The sequence below is a fragment of the Magallana gigas genome, chromosome 1, assembly GCF_963853765.1.
Source record: "Magallana gigas chromosome 1, xbMagGiga1.1, whole genome shotgun sequence".
NCBI lineage: Eukaryota > Metazoa > Mollusca > Bivalvia > Ostreida > Ostreidae > Magallana > Magallana gigas.
The window spans coordinates 46,841,052-46,855,623 of record NC_088853.1 but is presented as its reverse complement, the minus strand read 5'-3'; the positions used below and the strand labels follow the sequence as shown (position 1 = coordinate 46,855,623).

Below are 14,572 nucleotides of genomic sequence, written 5' to 3'. Positions count from 1 at the left end.
TGTGCTCGCGGTTAAAGTTTTAACATTTTCAATTCCCTCAACGCTCAGGCACTAGATGCATGGACACCGCTTATCATCTATATCTATTTGAAAAAAAAAATCCAAAGCCCATTCGCAGCTATTACTTGTTTATGTTTTTTTCTTCAATATGCATAACCAAAAATTCTTTATTGAAAATTAAACATTTATTTTTTAAGTTAAAAAACCCCATTAGTTTTCGACTGACACATAAAAGCATGTTAATTACTTTACTTTTAACAAAAATTCCAAGTTTTAGGATTAAAAAAGCATCTTTAAAGGCATAAATACAGAGCAAAGAACATTAACAGGAGGTGCGTTCTTTTACTTCCGAGTCAGCCGAAGATTGACCAAATTAGATTGTTTTCATAGGAGGAATAGTAAGGGTCTGTCCCATATTTCTGTTATATAAAATGAATATAAAGGGGCCTCCATGCTTCGAGTGCCAGTGCCTCAACGTGCAGTATGCTCATTTTTTGTCGAGTTGTTGCGTACAACAGTGAAAAGGTTGAGTAACAGCAAATAATGTTACAGATCTTATGAGAGGGTAAAAACAGTCAGGACAGCAGTGACTTATTTGTGAGACACACCCGTTCCCAACTAACAGTTATCCAATCAATTAGAAAATGTCTAATAACTTTGTTAACAAAAACCTTAGTCAACTAATAAATTAATTTAGTTCTGTATACAGGGCTATTTTCACCCATTGTAACTTTCGTCCATCTATTCTTGCAAACAGTTTCGCACCGTATAGAATTCGCCCAGACACGGATGTATTTAAAGATAGATAATATGAGACATTATAATTCGCCCAGTCTTGAATTCGCCCACTGACAATGACAGCGAAAGGGGTGAAAATAAAACGAGGCGAATATTTCCTAGTATACAGTGTTATAGAGAGGTGTAAAACACAATACACCTGTGAACCTACACAGCTCTTTCACCTGGCACGTTCAAAAGCATGTTGCTTTGAGTTAGAAACAGATGTATATTTTATGAAAAGAAATAAAGCGAATGTTTTCATATGCACATATTTATGTATGCAAAGATTTCTACCACTTTTTCTTTCAAAATGGTTAATTTTGTTCCCGTAGGACTTTATTTCGATGGCTTGAAGAGTGTATATCAATACTAACGTTACCCTCATGTAGAACCGCCTATTATATACGCACAATCATTTTACCCATTTTACGGACTCTATATACATGCTCCGGTATAAAACGCAAGAAAAGTAATCACTTTTTTATTTTTTATTTTTTACATGTCGATAAATGCCAGTAATATAAAAGCAAGCTACACTCTGGGTTTGTACACAACGAGAACTCTTTTAACTTTCAGTACATCGACGAATACGGCTCAAATTCAAATTTAATAGATAATTTTTTTTTCAATTGAAGATTAATGGACGACAAAACGTTGCTTACGTGACTTTAATTGATCGCATGACAATTATCATAGAATATATATGGTTGAAACCTAAGAAAACCCACGGACAGCACGAAATAATCATGATGATGTCAGACTCAAATTCCCACATAAGACGACTTAGCCTTTTCTTTTATCTACATTAACAATTATTCAGTCAATTCAACTTATTCTTAAAACGAGCAGTTAATTTGTTAAAAGAAATATATTAACAATTAAATGCTTTCTTTGCTGGTTCATTCGGGATATCAATACGAAGGTATTTTAATTTGAACATATTTCATAATGTAAGTGGATTTGGCAGCAGGCAGTGTCTATGTAAGCCTACTCCATAATAACAAGGTACACATATTACATATTATTATTTAATTCAATGCAGCTTTTATTTTAGTGCTTATCTGATAAATAAATGCAAGATTGAACAAAAATCCTTTGATGAGACAGGTGTGACGTGTTTAGTCCGTTTAGTTTTTCTCTCACTGTCTCTGTCCGTCTCTCTCTCTCTCTCTCTCTCTCTCTCTCTCTCTCTCTCTCTCTCTCTCTCTCGTTGAGTGAGGAGAGGGATTTCCTGCCTGCGTCTAGAGGTTCAGTGATAACTCATACAGTACGTTTCATTGAGTTTTGACGGAAGTGTAGAGTAGGTCCAATTAAGACTGCTAATGATCGTCAGACACATTATGTAAGAGCATTATGGTTTATATATCATTTATAGTAACGTTTTACAGCCAGGATCGTAGTTACACGTACTATTAGATCTATAAATTTTTTTTACTAAATCCCGGGGTGGAGGGGGTCTATTCAAATTGTGTCAAGGTGGACAGGTGAGAAAGCTTGATTCATCTGATATTTTGGTAAGAACCAAACAACCCTCTTGTTGTGGGGTTGTAAATCGTCTTTTGACCCGTTTGTTAAAAACAATTCATAGTTAATAAATATCTTCAAATATCGATATAGTTCACTTGCGCTCATACAATATCAGATTTATTTAAAGACATATTTTTGACTTTTTGCTATTTTATTACAGGTTTTGATACATGTACGTGTGTACCTCGAAAAAAAAAATAATGCAAGTGACGACTCGATGTGATGGAGTATCGTCAGTGTTATCCAATGGGTTGGCGGGTTTACTTCAAATGATGGACGAGGCCATCAATCATTTTTTTTTCGTTTTGATTGGTATTACTCAATGGTCTACACGAACAAGAAACCTCATGTCATTGATGAGGGACATATCCAGTAGTCTGCGATGAGGTGGGGATGGGGTCGCCTGTAAGTGGGAGCTGGCGGTCACCGAGGTCAATAGCAAATTAATGGCACTGCCCATCTGTGGGGGAGGGGACCACCGGAGGGAGGGGGAAATAACACCCAGGGAATCAGCAATAAGAGAGCTTTATTTTGACAAAAAATGTCTGCAATTTTACCTTTGATGCATCAAAAGAAGTTGGGAAACAAGATGGCGCGAATGCCTAATGGTTTAATCGTAAAATACAATTTCAATTTCAGTATTTTTCAATCAAATTTTTATTTTGGTACAAGTAATATAATATAGAAAAGCACATATTTCTAACTTTTTCAATCTGAATATTTTAACAATTTCCATATAGTTTTTGTGGTATCGAACCCTCAACCTAGTTCTATTACTTACCTTATTGAAGGTAAGGTGCTCTAACCACTGATCAATTTCTGTTAATCAACATTTTAAGTGCTTTATCTAAATGCTACATGTATGTGATTTGGAAAGGAATTTGCGGTCTTGTATTATTTTCCTGAAAGGTTCAATTGCTGGGAAACAAACTGATATTTCTTATGTATAGTGTGTCATCACTCCAAGATTTTGTTGATTAAAATTGGTTCGTTTCCTTTAAACCATTATAATAAAACAACGACAAATTATACATAAATTTAAATCAGTATATTCCAAATATTGAACATATTTAAGGGTTTTAAATTGATGTGATGTGAAACACATCGTTTGGAACGATTTTTGATATAATTTTCAAATTACTGATATTTTTCTGTTTCTTATCTCATCAAATATAGGCATTTTACCTGCCGTATCCTCTCATCTTCTTTGTGATACATTGAAATTTGTATTGGACAGTTTCACACGAGTGAAATTCGATATCAATTTGCTTCATTTAAAATGTGTACAAATGTACCTGTCTTCAGATTTCGTAAGGAAAAAACCCGAAAGTTTTTCAGGATAAAGTCATGAAAACAGTGGGAAAGAAGCACTAAAAATAAGGATACCTTTTGGACACTGTATTAACGACTTTCACAAAATTGCTACAATATTCATTAAGTTTGTCTATGGGCCACATTTGATCCCAAAACTTTACTAAATAAAAAGTAACAAACAAACAAACTAACAAATAATCATATGAACAAATTTAAAAAAAAAAAATAAGCGAAACTTTTTTGTAATTAAAATTGACCCCGGTACAATTTCTTTTGGCGTCTCTGGTCATCCAATTGATAATCAAACTTTTTATCCTACGTGTATTTAGTACTGTCAGATGTGTTTTAATTAACATTATATGTTAACAATCGTTATCTCTCCAGGAATTCAGCATAGGCAGAAATAGAACAACAGAAACAGTTAACAAGGAGTGAAAAAACAACGCATTCGCATAAAGATAGAGAAGTATTCGTTAGAATGTACTTGAAGTAGATCGGTGTACGGGGATACACCTTAGTTATGCTGGGTGCATAACACGAGTTCACATAAATGCAACACTCTGCAAAGTTGTCAGCTCAGGAAAGGTTGTCATAAACCATAGTCCTAGACGCATTTTTGGCGTACAATGTAGGGGTTATTTTACTTATCTGACCTTTGTTTGACCATTGGCTGGGGTCTGTATGTGTATATATACCAGACCTGCCCGACAGAACAACCAGCACCCGTCACACACCGCGGGCAGACAGGAGACAGACACAGGAGGCAGACACAGGAGACATACAGGAAACAGACAGGGTACAGACACGGGACAGAGGGATCACACACCGCTTGTACTCACTGTAGGTTGACTTTCATACTTGTTGTAAAATAATATTTTCACTTATTTCAAGATATTTTTTTGAGATACTTAGTGTTTTTTATTTGAGACTGTGATATAAGTACTATAAGACATTTTATTCTTTATGGTAGAGTTAATAACCATACATAAGGAGAAGATTTATGTTGTTTCATTAATATTCAAGGGTATCAATTTTCGTGAATAAAGTGAAAATACGTAAATTCATGGCCAATGACCCCATCAATACAAACTGATAGTAGAAAATTCACTTCAATGAATATTCAATTTCATGGGTAAACTTAACAACGAAAGTTGGTATTCAGCGAATATTGATGAAACCACAGTATCTAAGTTATTTAGAACTTGTGTCTAATCCATTCGATTTCCTCAATAAGATATGTTCAATTCAATTCAACCATACTTTTTTAGCCATGTGTTTGTTAGAGCTTTATTATTTCAGGTTAATATATTGTCCTTTATAATATATAAGAAATGTTACGCAGAAAAAAAAAATTGTGCATTATTTTATTTTTTACTTTTTACAGATTCTGACATGTCGGGGCAGAGGTTTAGCGGTAAACTTCCCCTCTTGGTACCCGTCCTTTTACTCGCCTTGTGTAAGTCAACATACATTTAATTCTCTCATAGGAAAGCCGGAAATGTGTTTTGTAATTTTGATGATTTAAAATTTGTTTAAAAACCGAAAATAGGAATTCTTCAATCGTTAAGTTATACTTTTTTATTCAACATTTTCTTCTCCAGAACCACTGGGCCAATATCAACCAAACTTTGCACAAAGTATTCATAGGGAAAGGGCTTTCAAGTTTGTTCAAATGAAGGGTCAGGTCTCCTTTAATGGGAAGATAATTAGAATTATTGAAAATTTGTTTGTATTTTTCAAAAATCTTTTGACCAAAAAAGCTTAAACTTGTGTGGAAGCATTTTCAGGTAGTGTTGATTCAACTTTGTTTAAATTATGACTCCCGGGGTAGGATAGTGTACCAATGGGGGAGGGGGTCGAATTTTACATAGGAATGTGTAAAGAAAAATCTTTAAAATTCTTCTCCTCAAAAACCAATTGGCCTGAAAATCTGTTACTCATGTTAACGCATCCTCACGTATTGTAGATTTTAATTTATTCACGTCATAATTCCCGGGAGGGTGGGGCCACAGGGGGGGGTCTTGGTTTTTACAAAGACGAATGATAGAAGTATTTAGATTTTTTAAATTTTTTTCTCAAAAATCATTTGGCCAAGAAATCTGTAAGGAAGCATCCGAAGGTAGTGGGGCCACAATATGTGGATGGGTAGGGGGAGGAATTGTTATATTTGGAATAGATAAAGAAAAGTTTTAATTATTTTCTTCAAAATTGAAAATTTTCATAAACAAGATACAATCTACAAGGTTGTCTAGATGTTTTGTATTTGATACACTAAAGCGGATTTTCTGATCAATTATGGCTATTGTAGCCCAGGTAAGCGATGTAACAACTGGGCCTCTTGTATTCTGTACACAGGGAAATCTTCGCACCTGTTTTATTTTCGCACTTTCGTCTTCATTGTTAGCGGGCGAATTTAAGACTGGGCTTATTCATTCAAAGTCATATCATCAATCGTTAAACAAACCACTGTGTCTGGGCGAATTCAAAACTGGGTGAAACTAATTGCAAGTGTTGAAAGGAGAAAATTTCATGAACACCCCCCCCCCTCCCCCCGAATACAGTTACTTTTTCAATCATCAGTACTTTGTACTACTTTGTAATCATCAGTATTGTCTTTTATTGATATATCAATTTAAAGTTAAAAATGATTACATGACAAATTTTAATTTGTCATGTAATCAAAAGCATTTTTAACTTTTGATTGAAAATTAATAAAAGACAGTATATGTGATTGTTATTCCTTTTTAGATACCACTGCCGTGCTCGCTGCTCTAGAAAAGGGAGGCGGAGGTAAGTCAATGACGTATGCAGGTGTAGCTAAAAATGACGTAGTACATTGTAATTGAAAGGTTAGGTTATTTTTGTCAACCGTAGATCATGTGTTTATTTAGTGTGTGCGATTTTTAGAGAAGACATTGCTAAAACTAAACTTTCTTCGTCATCAAAATAATCTGAATCAGTTTTGATATTTTAAGTTTCATTACAACTACAATAAATAAATATTATGTATTTCACATTTAGAGAAAAAAGTACCTGTTTTCTTTTCTGAATTGAGTATCGTATTCATACACGTATACTTCTCACACATGTAAGTTTAATACATAAAGGTACATGTTTTTGTTGAATTCTATGATTGATCACCTATGCTCTATGTGCTTCACCTACAGACTGCAGTGCGGGTGCCGACCAAGCCGCTAAGAACGACATTTGTGGCGGTCCAACCAAAGGTTTCTGTGTTGACAGTAAAACCTCCAAGGCCGCATGCGCGTGTTTTGATGCCTACGAAGGACCTCTTTGCCAAAGTAAGATTTAGATATATAGTATAGTGCTCATCTTATTTAGAACATTCTTTTTTTTTTTAAATGTTTGAAGTACCTATAGATCTATAACAAAATCTTCATGATTGAATTTGAAAGATTAGAGAGCTGTTGACACTAAGCATTGATTTCAGCTCTAGCTGCGCCGACCACCAGTAGCACTGGTAGCTCCAACGCCGGCAAGAACGCGCTAACGGCTCTAGCGCTCGGGCTGGGAGGGGCCTATCTACTGAACAGTCTGAACAATCAACAAGGCTTCAGAAATAATAGAATGGACCAATATCTGCTCTCGGGGACAGTGAACCCTTACCTAGCGGCACAGAACGCCGCGGCGACTGCCTCGTCCCTGGACGGATTTGTTGGTACCGACACAGGGGCCGCCTTTCCATTCCCTGTAAACACAGGGGGTTCCTACCCCTTGGTTCTGACGGGACCGCCAATGGGAAAGTTAAAGGGTTAAATGTAGCACGCTCATTGCCATATAACAATCTTAATAAAGTACATTATGTTATTTAAGAATGAAAACTCATGATTATGCTTCGAAGTAGTTGTATACTAGTTGTTAAGTATCCACATTAACTTCATACCGTTAATGGCATGCGATTACGAGGACATACTAGACATGTCGAGACATACAAAGAGGAAAACTGAATGTCGAGATTTTCAGTACCTTAATCTTCTGCTTATACCAACATATTTTCTGTTGCAACGTTTTCAGGTTCTATTACTCGGCTTCTCTTCTTGAGCAATTTAAAAAGTTATACATGTACAACTAAAATACATGTAGCTTTCTTTGGTATGTTGAACTACCTACTAGTATTTACTGATAAATCGGACAATATCCCTCGACAGCAACGTCATGTATTAGTTACTGTCAAGGGGGACAACAGATTTAACATTGTCCGAATAGTCAGTAAGTAATAAGGGAAATACTATATACATAAGACCCGCGAACCAATCAAGGCAAAGGGTCAGGCCACGGGGGGGGGGGGGGGGGGGGGGGGTAACGTTTTCTTACTCTATATTTATTTATTTTTATTCATTTTCAAACCATAAGGATATGATAAATGCTGATCTTCAACTTTTACTTAAATTAATGTTATACGGTAGTCCTTATTATGGACTTAATATCAATGTTCAAATACTTAAAGCAGTACATACCTTAATTGCAGAAACAAAAAACTTTTTGTAATTATTTATGGAAACAACATTTGGAAACAGTCATATCTTTTTTTTTGAAACCGGTATCACATTTTTATTTTCTCTCTTTTTTTTCTTTTAAGTTTTATCTTTTTTATTTCTATCTTTTCTATATCCCGTGTTGTATTATCAATATTGAACATTTAAATATTTCCATTTGTTTAGTTTAACCTTTATGTAGAGGGAAGGCTAAAACGGATGTACCTGTTGCCAAATCCCATTCAATATACTTAATTGAAAAAAATATTGTTTGAATAAATATAACACAGATTATAATAACCCACAGATTATAACACAGTTTATAATAAGACACATGTTATAAGACAGGTTAGAATAAGACACAGGTTAAAATAAGACACAGGTTATAATATGACACAGGTTATAATAAGACATAGGTTATAATAAGACACAGGTTAAAATTAGACACAGGTTATAATAAGACATTGGTTATAATAAGACACAGGTTAAAATAAGACACAGGTTATAATAAGACATAGGTTATAATAAGACACAGGTGAAAATAAGACACAGGTTATAATAAGATATAGGTTATAATAAGACACAGGTTAAAATAAGACACAGGTTATAATAAGACACAGGTTATAATAAGACACAGGTTATAATAAGACACAGGTTAAAATAAGACACAGGTTATAATAAGACACAGGTTAAAATAAGACGACACAGGTTAAAATAAGACACAGGTTATAATAAGACACAGGTTATACTAAGACAAAGGTTATAATAAGAAACATGTTAAAATAAGACACATGTTATTATAAGACATAGGTTATAATAAGACACAGGTTATAATAAGACACAGGTTATAATATGACACGGGTTTAAATAAGACACATGTTAAAAAGACACAGATTATAATGAGGTTATATCATGACACAGGTTATAATATGACACGGGTTATAATACGACACGGATTATAAAAAGTCACAAGTTATAAACAAAAACACTTACTAATAACACAGGTTTTTATAACACATGGGTTATGTTAACACACAGGTTATAATTAGACACAGGTTATAATATGACATGGGTTAAAATCAGACACATGTTTAATAAGACATAGGTTATAATATATAAGACACAAGATATAATAAGACACATGTTATAATAAGAAACGGGTTATAAATACCCACAGGTTATAAAAAGACACACATTATAATAAGACACAGGTTATTATAAGACGCAGGTTATAATTACACAGAGGTTATAATAAGACACAGGTTTTATAAGACACAGGTTATAATATGGCACGGGTTTAAATAAGACAAATGTTATAATAAGACACAGGTTATTATAAGAAACAGGTAAAAATAAGACACTGCAGGTTATAATTACACAAAGGTTATAATAAGGCACAAGTTATTACAAGACCTAGGTTATAATATGACACGGGTTTAAATTAGACACAGGTTTTAATTAGACACAGGTTTTAATTAGACACAGGTTGTTAAAAGACACAGGTTGTTAAAAGACACAGGTTATAATAAGACACAGGTTTAATAAGAAACAGGTTATGATAAAACACAGGTTATGATTATAAACGAGTTATAATTACACACATGTTTAATAAGACATAGGTTATAATAATATACAAGATGTAATAAGACACAGGTTATAATAAGAAACGGGTTGTAATTACCCACAGGTTATAGAAAGACACAGATTATAATAAGACACAGGTGATAATAAGACACAGGTTATAATTCCACACAGGTTATAATTACACAAAGGTTATAATAACACACAAGTTTGATAAGACACAGGTTATAATCAGACACAGGTTATAATAAGAGGCTGGTTATAATTTCACAGAGGTTATAAAAAGACACAGATTATAATAAGACACAAGTTATAATTACACAAAGGTTATAATAACACACAATCTTAATAAGACACAGGTTTTAATAAGACACAGGTTATAATAGGACACAGGTTATAATAAGATACAGGTTATAATAAGACATAAGTTTAAATAAGGCACATTTTATAATAAGACACAAGTTATAAAAACACATATGACATTGGTTAGAAAGACACAGGTGATAATACCACAGAGGTTATAATAAAACATATGTTTAAATAAGACACAGGTTTATGAAGACACAGGTTATAATAAGATACAGACTATAATAAAACACAGGTTATAATAACATACATTGCAAGCCTTTAGGAATTACGAAATATATCAACAGTAAGGGCGGATAAAACAAACATGTTTACTAACTCTTGCGCTGAATAATTTCATGGTCAATAATATGTTAGTTTTTGGTTTTCGTCTTAATAGTCAATTAACACTTTTCTGTTTAGAGATTTTGATAGCGTACACGAGTTTTAAAAGTTGTTCACCTTGGTCTTGGGTTCAAACATATTTTGTTGACACCGTATCATGGGAGATAACTCTTTTTTACTTAATCGATCAAAGGACACGGATTTTCTTTTTTTCTTTTACTTATAAAATTCATAAGGTATGTTTTATTTCTTTCTTTTTTTTAATTTATAATACATTTTTAACATCAAATCGACATAAATACATGTATCATGAAATTTACTTTTATCTGTAAACATTTACTGTGTGTAAAATGTTCAAATGTGTAATTTTATTGAAGTGTCAAGCAAAATTTTGTGAGTGTCAAAATTATTATACATGTACATTGTCAAAAGGTTATAATGCATTTTGATATCAAATTATTATGGTTAAACGATTAAATAGATGTTCCAGCATATCTTGTTAGGAAAACGATTCTAAATATAGTAAGTAAGTAAGTAAGTAAGTAATTTATTATAGTGACATGTGTTATAACAATTACAACATGTTATACAGAATAGATAATGAAACACCCGGCCCATTGGGCCTATATATCACTGCAAATACAATTATAACATATATACACATATTACGCATTGCGTTTTTTATACAATAATGATTGTCTGTAAAGGTAAGATTCAAGTAAATATTGTTTTGCCTCGGACAAAAATGTCTCGACATCATTGGATGAATCGTGTCACGTGATTGCCTTATAAATCTCTTTACACGGCAAGCGTCAAAATTTATACGGCAACATGGCGGACCTAACGTTATTTGAGCTGAATTTTTACACAAACGTTCAACCATACCTTGAATTTTTAAGCCCCAAAATATTTTAGAGTGATATCCCTTTGCCCGTGACGTAATAAAACGATTCTATATACAATGGCATTCAGGTTTGCTCAGACGACTGACGAGAAAGGTACAAACTTAGAGAATAAGCCTATGAATTAATTCTTATTAGACGGGGTCACGTGACCCCGTCTATTGGTTTACTGTCAGCCGAAGTCTCAAACCGGAAGGCACGCGTAGAACACACGAATTGAGTCTACGCGTAAGAAAATAGTGCAGAAAGTTTTCATGCATTTCAGTAAATATGTATTACAAAAACACGCATTAAATCTTTTTAAGTCCTCTGTGTATAAACAAAAATCTATTTAGAAAATAAACAAATAGTTTTATTGATCAAAATATTCTTGCTCGGGTTCAAATGTGGAATGAGTTACGTAACTGAATGCACAGCGCCGTTGACGATTCAGTTAGTGTACGAGCTCATTAATAAAAAAAAAGAGGTTGATGGTGGAATCGAAATTAAAGTTCCCAAACGCCATGTGCCATATTTGATAAGTTATGAATTTTATTTTGACAGTCTTTCACCTTAATACTACCAAACTTCATGCGAAAGCCGAAATTAAAATCGTGACGGGTTATACACAGATGTTTTACAAATTAAATAGGTGTTTCATTGGCTTCCAGTCTACTTGCGGTATGACTGCTGTTCGTCTCTAAATGAATTTTGTACAAAGAAAATAAAAACAAATATGAATTTGCCTTCTCGTTCGTTGGCTCTTTAGTTGATTAAACTGAATTTAAATTTTAAACAATGCATTGTAAGCAAAATCTATAATAGATTGTACATTTTGGAAGACTTATACATCATATAATATAAATTATACAATCTTATCGATTGAAGAACCAACTTGAAGTTAAATGTTAATGTTCATGTTTTCCGGCTTCGTTGGGATCAGGCTTGGGGTGAATTACATTGTAAAATGATGCATTACATTACCATTATTTCATGAATTAGGGCATTAAACTACCATTACCATTACTTGATTTTCTTGAAGTAATGCATTACATTATCATTACATGAGTAAAGTAATGCATTACCATTACTTAGTGAAAAGTCAATAAGTTTTAAAAAAGTAATTTAAAAACTAAATAAAGAGTTTTTGTAAATATTTCATAAATAAAACATGCTTAAAATATTTACAGGTTCATGTTCATGTTCACTCTTAGGTTCAAATTTAATGACTTATACAAGATTGCTGTTGCACTTGTAGTTCTCAAAGTAAGGTTGGTCCCGTAACATTTACACGCTAATAGCGGAGTTGACAATATCTGTTATATATGTCTCTGATTTTCGGAGTATGATTTTTAATGAAAGGAACGGTTGTATCGTAATTCGTGTAGGTGATGCACGAATTTACACAAAAAAGGAGTAAGTGGCGAACGGATTTATTTTTACCTATTAATTTTGCATGAATCGCAAATGAAGAAAATCGTGTCAGATAAGTCGGTCTTAAAAATCAAAATGGCGACCGTGACAAATTTTTTTATTGTCATAGTTCTTGGAATCTTATTGTAAAAAAATATTTCTAACGTCAGGTGCCTGTGTTTGTTATCGGTATACAAATGTTCACTTTGTTTGTTAATTCAGCAGTTTTAGACTTTTCGGGGTTTTTATAAAACTTTTATTACGGATACCGTCCGACTTTTGGATTTTCTTTTGGATCACAAAATTGAATAAATCTAATGATTAAAATTATCTATTTTGATATAGTTGTTTGATTTTCCCGGTTATAGTAGTAATTTTTAGAAAATTTCCTTGGGGTCTTATTTTACATACTGCAATAATATACCGTTGTGTCAATTTTCTACAATTACCGGTATGAAGGCCGGGATTGAGTAAAATTTAGACAAAGTACCAGACAATCGCAAAAAGCCGAATTAACATAGATTGTAACAACTAATTCAAACTCATAAATTTTGGAAGCATATTCGAGGAAATCCAGGACAATTACAAATTCAATCTTTCAAGATCCCGTCTTTCAGTACTCTCAGTACTTTGATATATTATCTTTTGTTGTTTACATATCAAACTTTAGGTCCTCGACAAAACAAAACACTTTCCGCCGAGCCTTCTATGGACTTTACCGACACCACAAATTTCTGTAAACAGTCAGTAACAAACCTAATAAGTAATATTTAGAGGTTTGTCTTGGAAAATTTGACAGTAGAAAAATAATACAGTCTAAATTTGACATTACCAGTGTTGGATTATATCCTATATTATTAAATAATTCCCTTCTAATATCAGAATAGATTCCATGGTCTATTTTAACATTGAACAGACCCTCCCACGGCTGTTAGATAATACAAGTATATCAACGTGAGTGATTATTTTGTATTCTTTTAAATATTGTAAAAATTTGATTTGCGTGAATTAGTACAACTTGTTACCTAGATTTGATGCGCTGATAAAAAATGGCCTCGAATAAACCTGATTTATGAAATGACTGGGACTTGAAAGGAGATGCCCTCCTTTTTTATTTCAGATTAGAATTTCACTTGTTTCTATGTAATTCAATTACAAATAAAAATATTCAAATAAAAAAATTATGGTTCATATAAAACTTAGAGAAAGATAAAACTTAATTAATCACTTAAATAAAAAAGTCACTTAACCCTGAATGATCAATTGCTCAAGTTATTTTATATTACATGTCACTTTGAAGATTTCTTATCTCATTACATGTCTATCTATTTATCTTTTCAGGATTTAAAGGGCGTACGTATTTGTTTTTCTGCCGTCCAGCGAACGTGAATGAAGACTTATAATGCGCACGCGCAGTTAACTTGCCCTCTTTTCATAATCTCTTTTCATTCACAAAACAAATTCCTGCGTAGTCCGCGTAGTATAAAATAAATTACCCTCGTTCGTTATGACAGGACACAAATTTCACTTCTATTCGTTGAATTAGATTTATATATAATTACATGATAGAATCAGACTGTACACATCAGGGTCAATTAGAATTTCAATAACAGTGAGATTATTCACTTTGGCATTATTGATTTTCAGACCCTGTGCTGACAGGGTATTCTCAGACGGCCGACCAAACATTATAGAACTAGATAAAAGATTTAAACTTCTGTTGAGTTTTTTTTATGATATTCACTGATATTCATATAAATCCAGCACCCCCTAGTAATATTTATAGTAGAAGTCAGCTTTATCTTTCTATCTTGATCAACATTTGTGTGTAGAAAATTAGCAGGCCTCGGTACTCCTGCTTTGTGAGAGGAGATATTTGTACATTCGATG

At 33.1% G+C, this 14,572-nt stretch overlaps 2 protein-coding genes and 1 long non-coding RNA gene across 3 annotated transcripts in view; 2 read left to right on the top strand and 1 right to left on the bottom strand.

The window, feature by feature from the left end:
- Positions 1 to 14,572, bottom strand: part of LOC105339402 (receptor-type tyrosine-protein phosphatase alpha) — a 102,067-nt gene that overhangs the window by 24,106 nt on the left and 63,389 nt on the right. The window lies entirely within an intron of this gene.
- Positions 2,010 to 2,573, top strand: LOC136270599 (uncharacterized). The gene is made up of 2 exons (XR_010708428.1): positions 2,010 to 2,294; positions 2,468 to 2,573. It is a non-coding gene; the product is annotated as an uncharacterized lncRNA (long non-coding RNA).
- Positions 4,042 to 7,463, top strand: LOC105339404 (uncharacterized). The gene is made up of 5 exons (XM_066068698.1): positions 4,042 to 4,461; positions 5,006 to 5,077; positions 6,370 to 6,411; positions 6,789 to 6,923; positions 7,073 to 7,463. The coding sequence occupies exons 2-5, from the start codon at positions 5,014 to 5,016 to the stop codon at positions 7,396 to 7,398; spliced, it is 567 nt and encodes a 188-aa protein (XP_065924770.1). The 5' UTR covers positions 4,042 to 4,461; positions 5,006 to 5,013; the 3' UTR covers positions 7,399 to 7,463.